The sequence below is a fragment of the Humulus lupulus genome, chromosome 1, assembly GCF_963169125.1.
Source record: "Humulus lupulus chromosome 1, drHumLupu1.1, whole genome shotgun sequence".
NCBI classification, from domain to species: Eukaryota; Viridiplantae; Streptophyta; class Magnoliopsida; order Rosales; family Cannabaceae; genus Humulus; species Humulus lupulus.
This window is the reverse complement of record NC_084793.1, coordinates 64,002,809-64,017,886: the sequence shown is the minus strand read 5'-3', so window position 1 is coordinate 64,017,886 and position 15,078 is coordinate 64,002,809. Positions and strand designations below refer to the sequence as shown.

At 32.4% G+C, this 15,078-nt stretch overlaps 1 protein-coding gene across 1 annotated transcript; it reads right to left on the bottom strand.

The window, feature by feature from the left end:
• Nucleotides 1-565: 565 nt before the first annotated feature.
• LOC133815665 (uncharacterized) lies at nt 566-2,454 on the bottom strand. The gene is made up of 4 exons (XM_062248479.1): nt 2,188-2,454; nt 1,366-1,994; nt 1,113-1,278; nt 566-724 (listed from the first exon to the last, which is right to left on the bottom strand). The coding sequence occupies exons 1-4, from the start codon at nt 2,452-2,454 to the stop codon at nt 566-568; spliced, it is 1,221 nt and encodes a 406-aa protein (XP_062104463.1).
• Nucleotides 2,455-15,078: the final 12,624 nt, after the last annotated feature.

Sequence of the window (15,078 nt, the reverse complement as noted above, 5' to 3'; positions counted from 1 at the left end):
AACTCGGAAACAACCAATTGATGAGCTGGAGTATAAACTGAAATTTCCATTGATTACAACTTTAAATGTCAAGTGCAACATCTTCTACAATTTACAAAAAACACAACAATAATCAAACTAATATACCCTCATAGTCATCTCTAACATATTGATCATCTTCCACTACATTATATAACCTAGATTCAGTAACTTCAGACATTATAGGCATCAATTCTTGCTCATCATAATTTTCCATGTCATAAAAACCTATAGGGGGTGCCTTAATCACCACATACCGATTGGAAGAATCATGTTCTCTTAAGTAGAAGACATGTTTAGCTTGTTAGGCTAAAATAAAAGGGTCTCTACCAGCAGACCATTGACTTTGGTGTAGATTAACTAAAGTAAGACTATCCTCCACCCTAACACCGTTAGGGACATTTTTCCAATCACATTCAAAAATTGGAATCTGAACTATGTAGTAATCTAACAAGATTATCTCCCATATAATCCCATAGTATGAAACTAAATTAGGAACTTGAGATACATCTTTGGCACTAGATCTACACATAGTTGTTGTTTCAATTCAGACACCACTATTCTGTGTGGACTTCTCAATGTCATGTATATGGAATCTTTGACCATTGATAATATATCCAGTGTAAGAAGCAGCATGTTTTCTGGGTCCATATGCTAGCCATTTCAACAAATCAGTTTCATCACAACTTGAGGAATGCATAGGAACCTATAAAAATAATAGTATGACATTGTTAATTTTTTGAATGATATTTAAAACAATTGATATGAACCAGTTAGTTTGCAAATAATTTACCTTTTCCTTCATGTATCTAAAAAGTTTGTATATGTTTCTTCCAAAGTAATCCACTATTTCTCTCATATATTTTGTTTGTTTTTTTAAACTCATCCAAGTGAATCCTAATTTATAGGACCAATGAGTTAGTATTACTACATTTTTAATATAAAAAATAATAATTTCTAATATCACACACTTACTCTAGAAAAGGCTCCACAACATATGTATTTAACATAATGTATCGATGTGCAATTTCTAACAACTCATCTTTCAATATAATTTATTTCCTCCTAGAAATTGGACGACCTTCAAGTATCACATCATTTGACCACTCTTCATTTTGACCTTCTTTTGTTTTTAGTTCAATTGAATGGTCAGTGAATTCATTACAAAAGCTCACACACTCATCTGCAAGATAACACTCCGCAATACAACCTTCAGGCCTTGCTCGATTTTTGACATAATCTTTCAATGACTTCATGTGTCTATTAATCACACAATTTCTCATCATTAATATAATGTCCACGTAAACTAATAAGAATAAACAAAACATTTAAGTTTTAGTTATTCACCTCTCAAATGTATACATCCATCGAAATTGGATTGGTCCACATAGTCGTGTTTCTCGTCCGACATGAACCACTAAGTGAATCATGACATCAAAAAATGATGGTGGAAAGAATCTCTCTAGTAAGAATAAAGTTTCAATAACATCATTTTCTAATGCCATTATGCTTTCTCTATCAAGTACACGTTGACATATTCGATTAAAGAACATGCATAATCTTATTATAGCATCTCTTGGACCCATTGGCATCGATCCTTTTATAGCCACCAGTAGTAATTGTTGCATCAAAATGTGGCAATCATGTGACTTAAGGCCCATGAGCTTGCATTGTTCAATTGAAACACAATTTCGAATATTTGAGCTATATCCATCAGGTACTTTCAATGAGAACAACCTTTTAAAAAATAATTCTTTCTCAAGCTTTGATAGTGTGTGTAAAGTTGTAGGAAGATAGGTTCTAGTCCCCTTTTCTTGTGGGTGTAATGCACTCCTAATACCCATATGTTGCAAATCCAAGCAAGCTTTTAGTCCATCTTTACTTTTTCCAGCAACATCTAGCAATGTATTATAGATGCTTTCACAAACATTTTTCTCTATGTGCATCACATCCAAAGTGTGACGAACATACAATTCCTAAAAAAAGTAAAGAAATTACTAATGAAATTCCTCCAAAGACAATAATTTACACAAATATCTTTTATAGGAATAGTAAGAATGTGCTAACCTTCCATTAAGGTAAATGAAAAAACATGGATCGCTTTTTCCACATTTCTTTTGAATCATCATGTTTCCTTTTCTTTGAAGTGGATTTTCCCCAAACACTCACAAAATCTTTAAGGTGTTCAGCAATTGTAGTCCCATTCATGATTCTTGACGGATTTCCATGCTCTTCTTCTCCATCAAACCAACTTCTTTTACTCCGAAATGGATGGTTTTCTTGAAGAAATTTCCGATGACCTCGATATGAAAACTTCTCGCTATGTTTTAGCCACTCTGAATGAGTACCATAACCACATAAGGGACAACTGAAACGTCCCTTATTTTTACAAATAGCAAGGTTCCTGTACGCTGGAAAATCTTGGATTGTCCACATCAAAATAGCCCGTAGCTTGAAATTTGTATTGTCCAATGCATCATGAGCATCAACTCCTTCATTCCATAATAATTTCAAGTCCTCTATGAGAGGTTCTAAGTATATATCAATATCATTCCCAGGTTGTTTAGGTCCTGGAATTAACATTGATAATAAAATAGTCCCCTGTTTCATGCATAACCATGGGGGTAAGTTGTACATGACCAACAATACAGGCCAAACACTATACTTAGAACTCAAATTACTAAATGTGTTAAATCCATTTGTGGAAAGGCCAAGTCTAATATTTCTCTATTCATTTGAAAATGATGGCCATTTATCATTGACTAGCTCCCATGCTGCTGAATCCACTGGGTGACATATTTTTCCATCGCAACTTTTATTGTCGTGATGCCATCTTAACTCCTTTGAAATTCTTTTAGACATGAACATCCGTTTCAACCTAGGGATTATAGGAAAGTACCTTAAAACTTTTGATGGGACACCATGTCGAACCTTTTTAGTCAGTTTATCTGACATCCAATGTGAAGTTCCACATGTTGGACATTCTTGCAAGTTTTCTTTATCTTTTCTAAACAAACAACAATATTTAACACATGCATGAATCTTTTCATATCCTAAATCAAATAACCGAAGAAATTTTCGAACCTCGTACATAGACTTAGGGATCATATTATCTAAAGGAAGCATATCATTCAAAAGTCTTAACAATTCATCAAAACTTTTGTCAGACCATCCATTAGTAGTTTTAAGATTATACAATGCAACAATTGACATAAACTTAGTATATTTAGTGCACTGTGGATATAATGGAGTGTCTACATCTTCTATTTTTTTCCATAAAAGTGCCAGCATGACCTTCTATGTGACTTTCAAAATCACAACTATCAATATTTGTAGCCCTAAACAAGTTGTAAGAATTGAAGGTTTCCATTGTCTCTATATCATCATCTCTTGATAATTATTCCCCATGATGAAACCAGATTTTGTATGTTGGATCAATCCCATAAATGACTAAGTGTTCTTACAAAATGCTAATACATTGGTGACTTAAGTTTCGACAAAATTTGCATGGACAAAATAACTTTTCTGGATAACCAGCCAGCTTTTCTGTCATTTCTACAAAATTCTTAGCGCCTGCTCTATTCTCATCCAAGGCTCTACAATTCAAAGACAAGTTCATATTTATAATATATTAGTAACAAATATAGTAAGTTACTAATTTTACTAAGCTGGCACTAATTAAATCCCTAATTCTTACTACCTATTGAAGCGTAGCCAATTTTTATCCAACATGATCACGAACTTAATTGTCCTGTTCTAACCAACAAAAAGAAAGTTTTTGATAAGACTATGTAATGGTAAATACATAATTGTATCAAAAAAAAATATACTATATGATTTGATTTTTAAAATTACGTGATTTTGAGTTGAGAAATGAATTTCCATTTGTTCTTGTTCATTTTCAAAACCAAATTTTGTATTCCGAATTCACTGTTTTTTTTTTTTTGGTCAATTTGTGAATTTGAGCTTTGAATTACGTAATTTTGATTTTGATTTTGATTTTGATTTTGGAGTTGAGAAATGAATTTAAGCTGAGCTAGTTTAATTGTTTATTCATTTGTTCCACTTGTTCTTGTTCGTTTTTATAAAAAAATGAAAAGAAGAGGGGTTTAGCTTTAATGGGTAGTGATTTGTTTTTGTTTTTTTCTTTTAACTTTCTTGTAGAGTGAAACAATGGAAAATTCATCACTGGGAGTAGAACTTGTCCATGAAAATGGGACCTAGCAGGTTGTTGAGGTCGAGTTGCTCCTTGTTGGTTAAATCTGATTTTACCCCACTACACATGGATGATGAACTTGAAATCCGTATCTCTAGATAGCAGACCCCACTAAATTTTAGAACATACACTGTTTGTATAATTTACATAATTATAATGATAAGTCACTTTTGTCATAAAGGATGGAAACCATGTATTACTTATCTAATAGTATTAGATGGTTAGATAGGATTAGACAGGTCTAAATTAACACAACACTCTAACTAATCCTCTACCATCAAACCATGCACCGACCATTTTTTTTCTTCACGATAAGACTCTTACAGCAATATTATGGCCTACACATCATTGATATCTTTACTTTGTTTATGGTTGCTTAGCTCAAGTACACATGGGAAGATTTTCCTCTTAAATTCATATTTCAAAAGTAGGGTAGCTCTCCACTAAAGAAATAATGCTTTGTATGTTTAATATTAGATACTTAAGAGAACTCAAGAAAGATAAATTTTAATGGTACCTCTTTTTTTCTTCCAAAATTTGTTTTTTTTTTTATAAATTTTGGTTTAAAAATGTTTGCAATACTATATGAATTTTAGGGTTTAAAAGACTCGACTTAGGAGTAAAATACTATACCTGTGTTTTGCCTCAGTTGAGGAAAATGCCTCGGTTCTATATAAAATCAGAAAACATTCCAGTCATATTTATTAACCAACCATCTACCATTATCAATTAAAAATTTTCAAACAACACACAAGTTTTCTTCCTTATCTCGCCGCAACACACAAATTTCTCAGAACCTACTTCACCGCAACACACAATAATAATAATCTCAGGACCTACTTCACTATGGATGAATATCTAAGATATTCAAACTTCTCTAACATTTGCAAAATATTTTAACAAAAATAAAAGAGAACATACTTCTTGCAAACTGTTGTAAATTAAGTTTCCTTCTAATATGAAATCTAATGAAGCCACTAAAATGAAAACAAAATTACATACCAATTAATAAACTATCAACATCATTCGACCTTTAATTAGGAGTCATCATTAAAAATAAATTACAACTCTTACAACCAAGAAACTATCCAAACCCACGACAGAGTCCTTGGAAACTAGAGCTGAAAAAAGAAAAAGAACAACAAAACTCTTAAATACAACGACAAGAGGCAGCAAAAGCAGCAGAAAAACTAATAGTGAAGGCCAAAAATAATGCAATAGTTTGAAATAAAACCAACAATAAAAAGAAAAGCAGACATAACACACATAGAAAGAACAAAAAACCAAAAATAGTTTGTATTCAAATTTAAAAGGAAGAAAAAATTCAGATTTATTATCAATACTAATAAGGGAAATGATAAATCCATGAAAGTTTGTTCTATCTTGAGCATATTCTCTACAATAATGAATACCTTGAAAGTGAAAAAAATAGCCAAATGAACCAAACCTAGCTGAGATGAAAATATGAGATCCCTTTATAAATGCCTCAGTTCCCTAAAATTGCTTGTCTTCTTTTCTGAATTTCTGCAAGAGTCCTAAACCAATAAACCAAAAAGTCATGTCACAATTATCTCATATTGAAAGAACAAGATGCTTATACGATCAAAATAAAAATTACATGAATAGAGACATAGAATGAGTTTCATGGATTAACATGTGTGTGCTACTTGCAATTTTTATCAAACATGTAGTAAACCATATAGTTATTATCATGCTCAAACTAATTTATTTATTTATTTATTTATACAATCTAACCATGAATTATTTAATTTACATAGAGAAAGAGTATAGAGAAAACATAGCCAACTAGCTCAAATGATCAGCAAGAAATTAATGTTACAATTATGTGAGAAGAGGATCATAATTATCTGATAAGAAAACTTATTAATGTTTTTTTCCTACACACAGAATACCTGAAAACCAATTATGAAATAAAAAAATACTAAGTGCATTATAATAAATTAAAATATTCAATTTGAGATTTCTAATTTTCTACACAACCACGTTAGGTAGAAAATAACCACAACATACTTTGCACCTTTCTTTAACAATGCCTGCAAAAACCAGTTAATAATACATAAAAATTCTTAGAAAGCCGCCTAGAGACTTGTTCAACAAAGAAAAAGATTTGAATTCATACAACTTCTCATACCTTTTGATGGCATGAACCAAGTAGTGCTCGGCTGAGTATTGACCCTCAGACATCTCCTGAATATGGAATCTCCATTTCTGCATATCAACAAAACATAGTCTACTTTTATATATACATATACATATACATATACATATGCATATCAGCAAAAAAAATGTGTTTTTAGTTTCAACTCATAACATCTAGTGATACCACACACACGACAATGACCATACTTAGCCTAATTTCTCACTACATGTGTGAAAATTCATCATTATCCCCTAGGGTATATAACAACCCTAGAAGGTTTACCTTTAATTTAAATAAAGAAATAAATGTTTGATGGTAAAAAATTGAAGTTCTTAGTTAATTCACATATAGTTAGAGATAAAAATGGGCATGTGATATTGGTTTCAAGTGATATATTGGCTGAGAAAACCATTATGCTTAAGGCTATTAACAAGGGTTGGACATTCAGACAATTCTCTACAAAAAAAAAGTTATACATTAATAGAAGCTATCAAAATTTGTGTTTTAATATTATATTTTAACATTAAGCACAAAAGCCAATATGATTAGCCACTAAAACGAGATCAAATAAGATTATATATGACTTATTTAATGGTTTTGGAGTATGGAACTACCGAACCCATTTCTGGTCTCTGCCTTAGCTTCACTTCCATCACGTAAACATACTCAAGCTCATTCAGTGACAACAACAACTTTTTCGCAGTTAACCCCCACCCCACCCAACGACGACTCCCCCAATTTTACGCCTCTAACCCCACATGTCAAGATTCAGAATTATAGGTTTTCCCCTAAATTTTCTCTCTTCTATACTCTTGTCCTGTGGTTTTTAAAAACAACAAATTAATTTTCGGACACATTTTTGCAAAGTGATACTAAATGCCCACCTTCCGAGTATAACTACTGATGCCCAACTTCCGAATAATGTCACTGTCGACGCCAAGCCTATCACTTGCAAGACAGAATGAGAAAGAGAGAAAGAAAATGAAAGACAGTGAATGAGAGAGTAGATGCAAGGAGGGACATCACAAAACCATCAAACACATTATAAATACATATACACATAAATATATATTTAAATATTGATTATATGAAATCCGTATAAAAAAAAAATCACCTCACAGAGATGTTCGTGCTTCAAGTAGGGGAGAATCGTTGTGTGAGGCAGAGATAGACGAGACAAAACCAGAAAATTCACCGCCGTTGTGTCCTCCAGAAGCTTGCACCGACATCGTGTGCTCTAGCGACTTGTGTGAGGTAGAGATAGACGAGACGAAACCAGAAATTAGTGTAGAAATGTGGTTGTGTAGAAGCTGAGTGTAAGAAAGAGAGGCTGAGAGAAAAAACAAGAAATTAGGTTTAGGGATTCAATGGAGGCTGAGAGAAATTAGAGAAATTCCGTGTCTCTGTTATTTTTACTTGGCGCCTAGTTATATTTCATATGGCGCTAAATAATTTTCATCCGTGTCTCTATAAAAATATGGTGGGATCCGTGTTTTTTTAATTATCTATTAATAAAACTCTTAAATTTGTGTCATTTTTTACTGTAATATATACTAAAAATTGTTGTAGTGTCTCTTGATTTGTAAAATCAAGAACACAAAATATTCACCACCTCAACCAACCTCTAGGGATTCGAAACCCACAAAAAAAGAAAAAAAAACAATATCATCAACATGAGTACTAGAGATTACAATAAAAAGATGAGGATATAGAGGAGAGGATTCAATTCACTAAACATCAAGACACTCACCTATGACTTCAAGGTTCTCTTCTTCTCTTCTCCTCCTTTCTCTTTTCTCTCTCTCTCTAGTTCTCGTGCCTCCTCTCTCTCTCTCCTCTCTTGCATGCCAGCCCAAGGAGCAATATGCTCTTCGATTTTCTTTATTTCCCTTTTATCTAACCCTAGAGAAAACTAGCCTAATGGGAATGGGAAGTTTCCTCTTTCTAATTTCTATTAATTTTGTTTATTCTAATTTCTTAAATAAAGGGATTGAAATTTTAATTAAAAGAAGAAAAAACCAATTATCTAGCCATCATCTATTTTTGCATCATCAAATTGCCACAAAATAGGAAACAAATCCTTCCCACGCCCCTATGCCTTTCTCTCTTCTTTATTTTATTTATTTTCTTTTTTTTAATTAAATAAAATAACTCTAATAAAAGGAAATAAAGGTGTGTATAAAATTCTACTACATGTGCACCATGCACATACCCACACTTAATTACTAAGGTGCATCTCTACATACCATGCACCTTGGTACAATCAATCAGAGCTCATTTATTCAAAAAATAAATTAATAAATAAATAAAACAATTAACAATTAAATTCACACAATTTCTACCAAATAAAAAAAATTATTCATAACCCTTAACAATTAAATAAAACAAAGCACAAAATTAATACAATAAAATAAAAAAATTGGTGCGCTGCACGGTTAGATCCGGAGCTTTTGAGTGTGTATCAAGGAGAACTTTACGCATATGAACCGTGGCTCTGATACCAACTATAAAGACCCGACTAATTTAAAACCTCAGACCATTAAAATTACTAAGACATAACTACTATATTTTGGATATATACACGAAATAATCAAAACTTTATTATTAATACATAGAAAATCCAATGAAAATACGGGATCCCATTGTTCATACATAATATAATTAAAAGAAAAAAAATTTTATTTTAATATTCAAAGTACTAAGTTCGGAAATTCTTAAGACAATATTAAAAATGACTCAAAAACAACGTCATCCTTGATCGATCCCATCGGTTCATTCCTGTAGTCTCTCACCCAATACACAAGCCAAAGTCGCCTCGGATCCATCCCGCCTTCCATGTTCATTTACCTGCACAATCTAAATAAAAAGGAATAAGCCTAATGCCCAGTAAGGAAAAACTACTAAAACATAAAACATAAAATAAACTTCAATATTAATGGCCAATAACTCATTATTGTACTATGTGATAAAAACTGCTATAGTCCTCTTAACTACTATTTTAGAGGTAGGTTTAGAGACAACTATAGTCTACGATAACAATAAAAATCTCGGGATTTGCTATCTAAGCAACCACATTTCCCAAGTGACTAAAGACATAAATAAAACATACAAACACATAGCACATAAAATATAACTTATTTTCCTCACCAAAATCGAGATATTGGAGACTAGTGCGGGATCAGAAACACCTAAAACCAACATTAAAATACATAATTTTCCTAGAGAAAAGAAGATGAAGAGAATATCTAAACCATCAAAATAAAGACTTACCGAAAATCTCAAGTTTCAGAGAAATCGAAAACCTAACAAAAATTCATTATAATGAATTATGATTTGAAATGAAGGAAAAGAATAAGAAGAGTAGAAATAGACTAGATCGGAGGATTAAGAGTACCTTAGATAGCTAGAGCTTTGATCTATACCTCAAACATTGAAATCATACTATAACTTACTTGCCAAGTGTTTTGAAAACCTTAGATTTGAAAGCTTTAACACCAAAACCCTAGTGTTTATTTCTAGAACGAAAATGGCTGCTTGGAGGCTCTAAGAAGTGTTTGAAAGATGATGCAAATGACGGAGTGAAGGGTCCTATTTATAGAGTTCAGGGAGTGAAACTAACTCCCATTAAAATGAATAAAAATGGCACTTTCCGCTCAAGAAATGCCTACAACTCAGTCAAAATCGTTCAAGAACAAGTCCAAGCTATTGTGGATTGATTCTTCCTTCAGATTTCACAAAAATTCAAACCAGGCACGCACAGTCGATATCTCGCCCACTATAGGCGATATATCACCTGTCCTGTTTATGCAAGGGTCTGTGGTTTCGTTCATCCAAAGATGACGTGTTTTTCCGTATTAGCATAGGCGATATATCACCCCCTATAGCTGTGATAAACTGACTTACGCTTATGTATTAAACCATATTTTTGCACATTTTAAGCACACTTAAAGTTGTTTAAATCACTTTGACTGAGTAATACGAGATCCAAGCATCTGAGGGAAGGTTCTAGACTTCCTAGGCTTATCCTTGATCATTTTTATTCATCTAAAATCCTTAAATCGTTAATAAATATACATGTGACAAATGTCACATTCTTAATTATTCTACTTGAATCTTAGGCTATAATAAATAATATTTGTGCTTGGACCTGAGGTAAGGAAGTTAGCTAGATTTCTGTTTTGTTTCTAAATGGACTCTAGTTATGAATATATATATATATGGAATTGTTTGTGTTTGCTTAACCTAGTGTTGCAACATTCTAAAGGCAGACGTGTCTGTGATTTTGAACAATATGGGTGCGACATAAAATCATTGACAATAGGGGTGCCATGGAATTGACAAAAAAGAGAGTCACATTTGATCATTGGACAATAAGGGAGCCATGTTCTTATGTTGTAGGTTTATCTGTGGATCATTGGACAATATGGGAACCATGATCTTATGTTGTATGCTTATGTGTTGATCACTACACAATAGTGGAACCTTGATCTTATGTTGGATGCTTATACTTATGATCTTATGTTGAATGCTTATGCTTATGTTTATGTTGCAAATGTTTTTATGTTTATGATTATGATCTTATAATGTACGATTATACTTATGTGCAAATAGTCTCATGTTTATGATTATGATTTATGTTGATAGTGATTGCTTTAAGAAAAGTATGTTAAGAATGTATGAGATATGTCGCTTATGCTTGTATGTTTTGTTTGTACTTCCTTACTAGGCTTTTAGCTCACCCCATTACTTTCTCCCTTGCAGGTAGACTTGTTCGGCATGCATGGTGAGTTGAGTCAGTTTTCCATAAGTATGTATGGATGCTACAAGAAGCCACTGAACGAAGAAACTTTCTTGAGTGCCATAGTGTCTTAGAGTCTTTCATTATGATAATTATGAGGTGGACGCACTTACTTATTTTTAAGACTGCATCAAATTCTCTTTTTTTTTTGAACATTGGATCCAAACTCTGGATCTATTTTAAATAAAGACCCATTGTATTTTCACTCAGATTATATAATCTATCAAGTTATTATTAAAATAAAATTAGTATTGTATTAGAGATGGACAATTAGGGGTGTTATACTTGTTAATTAATTATATTCGATCTTGGTAGTAAATATATAATTTTGTAGCACACCGAATAAAATGATTTTCATTCTTAATTTTGTTAGAGAATATATATTTTTTTTTAAATTCAAATAAGAAAACTGAGTGGTCCAATTTACATTTTTTATTCGGTAATCTAGCAATTATGAGAACCATGCACCGAGTAATATATCTTTTTTTTTGTCATGGTGGGTAGGGATGGGCATTAATGTCATTGAGCCGACCAAACTAGCCAACCCAACTCTCAAAATGGGTCGAAGAGGCCGAATTTGAGCAGTTGAAATCTGATTCGGCCATTTTATATACAACCCGCATTTGAATGGGTTGGCTGCGACCCAAACAAATCCTAACCCATTTGACCCAACCCAGGGCGGCCTAATGCAATATTAAAAAAAATTATACATATATAATATATATTTTGATTTACTAATATCTCTCTAGCCTAACCCTAAATATGTGTTGCTGCCTACCTCTGTCTCTCTCTACCATCTCTCCTATACACTCTTGATTGAGTCTTGACCACTACCAGGCAGAGGCATGTAGCGTCCCAAAATTTTACTTAGTTAGATAATAGTAGTAGTAGATAGTAATATCATATAGTATGTTAGTTTTAGCGGACATTGGTTCAAGCCGAGACTCAGTTGGATACTCATAGCAATAGTTATGGATTTTATAAGTTTAACCGATAGTTTAGAAATATTATTTATAACATAATATTTTATTAATATAATTGGACATAGAATATTATTTATTATAACCTAAGGTTTAGATAGAATTTTAAGAGCATGACACTTGTCACAATCTTGTTTATTTGAGGATTTAAGCATTTTAAATTAATAGTTTAATAATAGAAGTATCTATAAACTCTAGAATCTTCCAGAACCATTAAGAGCATGACACTTGTCATAATCATGTTAATTTAAGGATTTAATTATAGTTTAAATAAAAGAACGTTCTAGAAACTCTAGAATCTTCCAGAACCATTAAGAGAATGACACTTGTCATAATCATGTTTATTTAAGAATTTAAACATTTTTAAATAAAAGGAAGATCTAGAAACTCTAGAACCTTCTAGAACCATTAAGAACATGACACTTGTCATAATCATATTTATTTAAGGATTTAAGTTTAAATAAAAGAAAGATCTAGAAACTCTAGAACCTTCCAGAACCATTAAGAGCATGACACTTGTCATAATCATGCTTATTTAAGGATTTAAGTGTTTTTTTTAATAGGATAGTTTCAATCCTCAAACTCTATAAATAAGACCTACTGCTCAGCCATTTTTTCATTCTTCAAGCTGTGTTTAGAGGCTTCAAGCTGCTAGGATTTCTATAGAGAGATACACTTGGGTTTTGGGATAAAAGCTTTATCATCTTAAGCTTGGTAAACACTTGGGTAGGGAGATATAGTGTTATTTCGATATCGAGGTGTAGAATAGTTCTAGTTTATCCAAGGTAATACTATTCATAAGCTATATTCTTTATGATTCCTTAGTTTTCCTTAAGTTTCTTTCAGATCCTAACTTCTGTTTATGATTTTGATGGTTAGGTGTTTAAGTTCTTAATTTAAGGATCTTCTTGGTAAGATTCTTCTTTAATGGTTTAGTTTTCTTTTCATCTATTTTCTTTAGAAACTCACCATTCTTTATGTTTGGTTTTCAGTATTCCAATCCTGCTCTTGTCTCCAATATTCCAGTTTTTGGTAAGGAAAATTAGGTAGTTTAGCATATGATCTAGTTATGATATGGTTTATGTTTGTATGATCTAATATTTCAGGTACAATAAAGGGGTAAGTGTGTCTGGACCTAAGGTGTCCAATGATGTATGATGGACTATGTCCGGTAGGCTCAGTTGCCAAAATTTTATGACGGACCTATGTCCGGTGTATGACGAACCTATGTCTGGTGTATGAAGGAGTTTTGTCCGAGGCTTAATTGCCACCGCTGTATAAACACTTACTTTTTTATTATATCTGACTTGTTATTTTAGTTATGATTTATGATCTATGACCTATAGTTATGATTTATGACTTATGACCTATGATTTATAACTTAGAGTATGATTTATGATTTATGACTTAAATTATGATTTATAATTATGACTTAAGTTATGATATGATCTATAGGTTTGTGTTGGTATGACTTTTTTGAATTTATGTTATGTTTGATTATATGAATAACTCTTGTTTGTATTTTCCTTACTAGGCTTAGAAGCTCACTCCTTATGATGTTATTATTTCAAGCAATTAAGGATAAAAATACTGGTGGCGAGTGGGACATAAGAGCTTCGTGATGATTCGTTGGGGACCATATAGTCGAGGAAGATCAAGCGGGACTATTTTATTTATTTATTAAAGCATGTTATTTTAAAAAAAAAATTATTTAAATGTTGCTCATTTTAATGTTAAAGACAATTATGTTATTTTTTGTGAAACCATGGCCATGTATTTATTTTTAAGTTTTTATTCAATAAAAGAGCAATATTTACGATTATGACCCAACGTTGTGTTCTTGATAATCTATGAGAAATTAGGGTCTTACAGGTGGTATCAGTGCCCACGACTATATTGGTCCTAAACGTTCCAACGAAATACACAAGATAGCTACAAAGGACCTACTCGTTACCAAGTAAGTATACACATTGTTTTCAAATATGTTTGTAATGTTTTCTTGTGTTATTTTCATAAATTAGCCCAATGGACTCAAGTGTGGTTAGAAAGGTTAAAGCTATAAGAAGAATATCAGACCCTGAGTATGATAATGGATCCGATGTGGAGAATTAGATGCATATAAGAACACATCGTCAAATTTTATTATATGTTGTTTTAGAATATTTCCACTAGTTGCTATTTTTTTTATAAAATATGTTATTTTCTCTTATTATTTTATTGTTTAGTAAGTGTTAAGAAATTTTTGGATTCAATTGAAAGTGTAAAGTTTAAATTCCTCTCTTATGGGTTAGCCCATTTGTGAAGGCCCATTTGCTTTGCTTTATTAGATTAGGTTCAATTTAAATGAATAACAATTAATAAAGCAAGGGTTCAAATTCCTGTCTTTTAGGTCCAAGTGGAAGTTAGGGGGCCTTTGTAGTGGGTACAATATATTAAACCCAGCCCTCCTCCATGGAAGATTCAATTGTTAAGGCCCATTTACCTGAGTTGGACTTAATTGTAATATGGTAGTTTTAAATAGATAGATGGAGCTAATAGACAATAGTACAATAGGTTAAGTTGTACCCTCTTTTTGTTTTGTTTGTCTTAGTTTTTCCATTCTTTTGTCTTTTGGGGAAACAAAGAAGACACATGGAGAAGGAACCAAGAAGATCTGAATGACTAAATGGCCAAGGTAGAGGCCAAGGCCGAGGCAGAGAAAGGGGAAGGGGGCGAGGAGGAAGAGTAGCCGCCACCCCTACATATGAAGAATTTCCAACAGCCCCAGAAGTGTCAGAGGCACCCAATGTAGTGGAAGAGCCGGCAGCTGCTGCTACTCGAGAAAAATTGGAAAGAGAAAATGCCTGTCTTAAGGCAGAGCTAAGGAGAAGGGAAGAAGAATTCCAAATAAACTCCGGGCAACAAC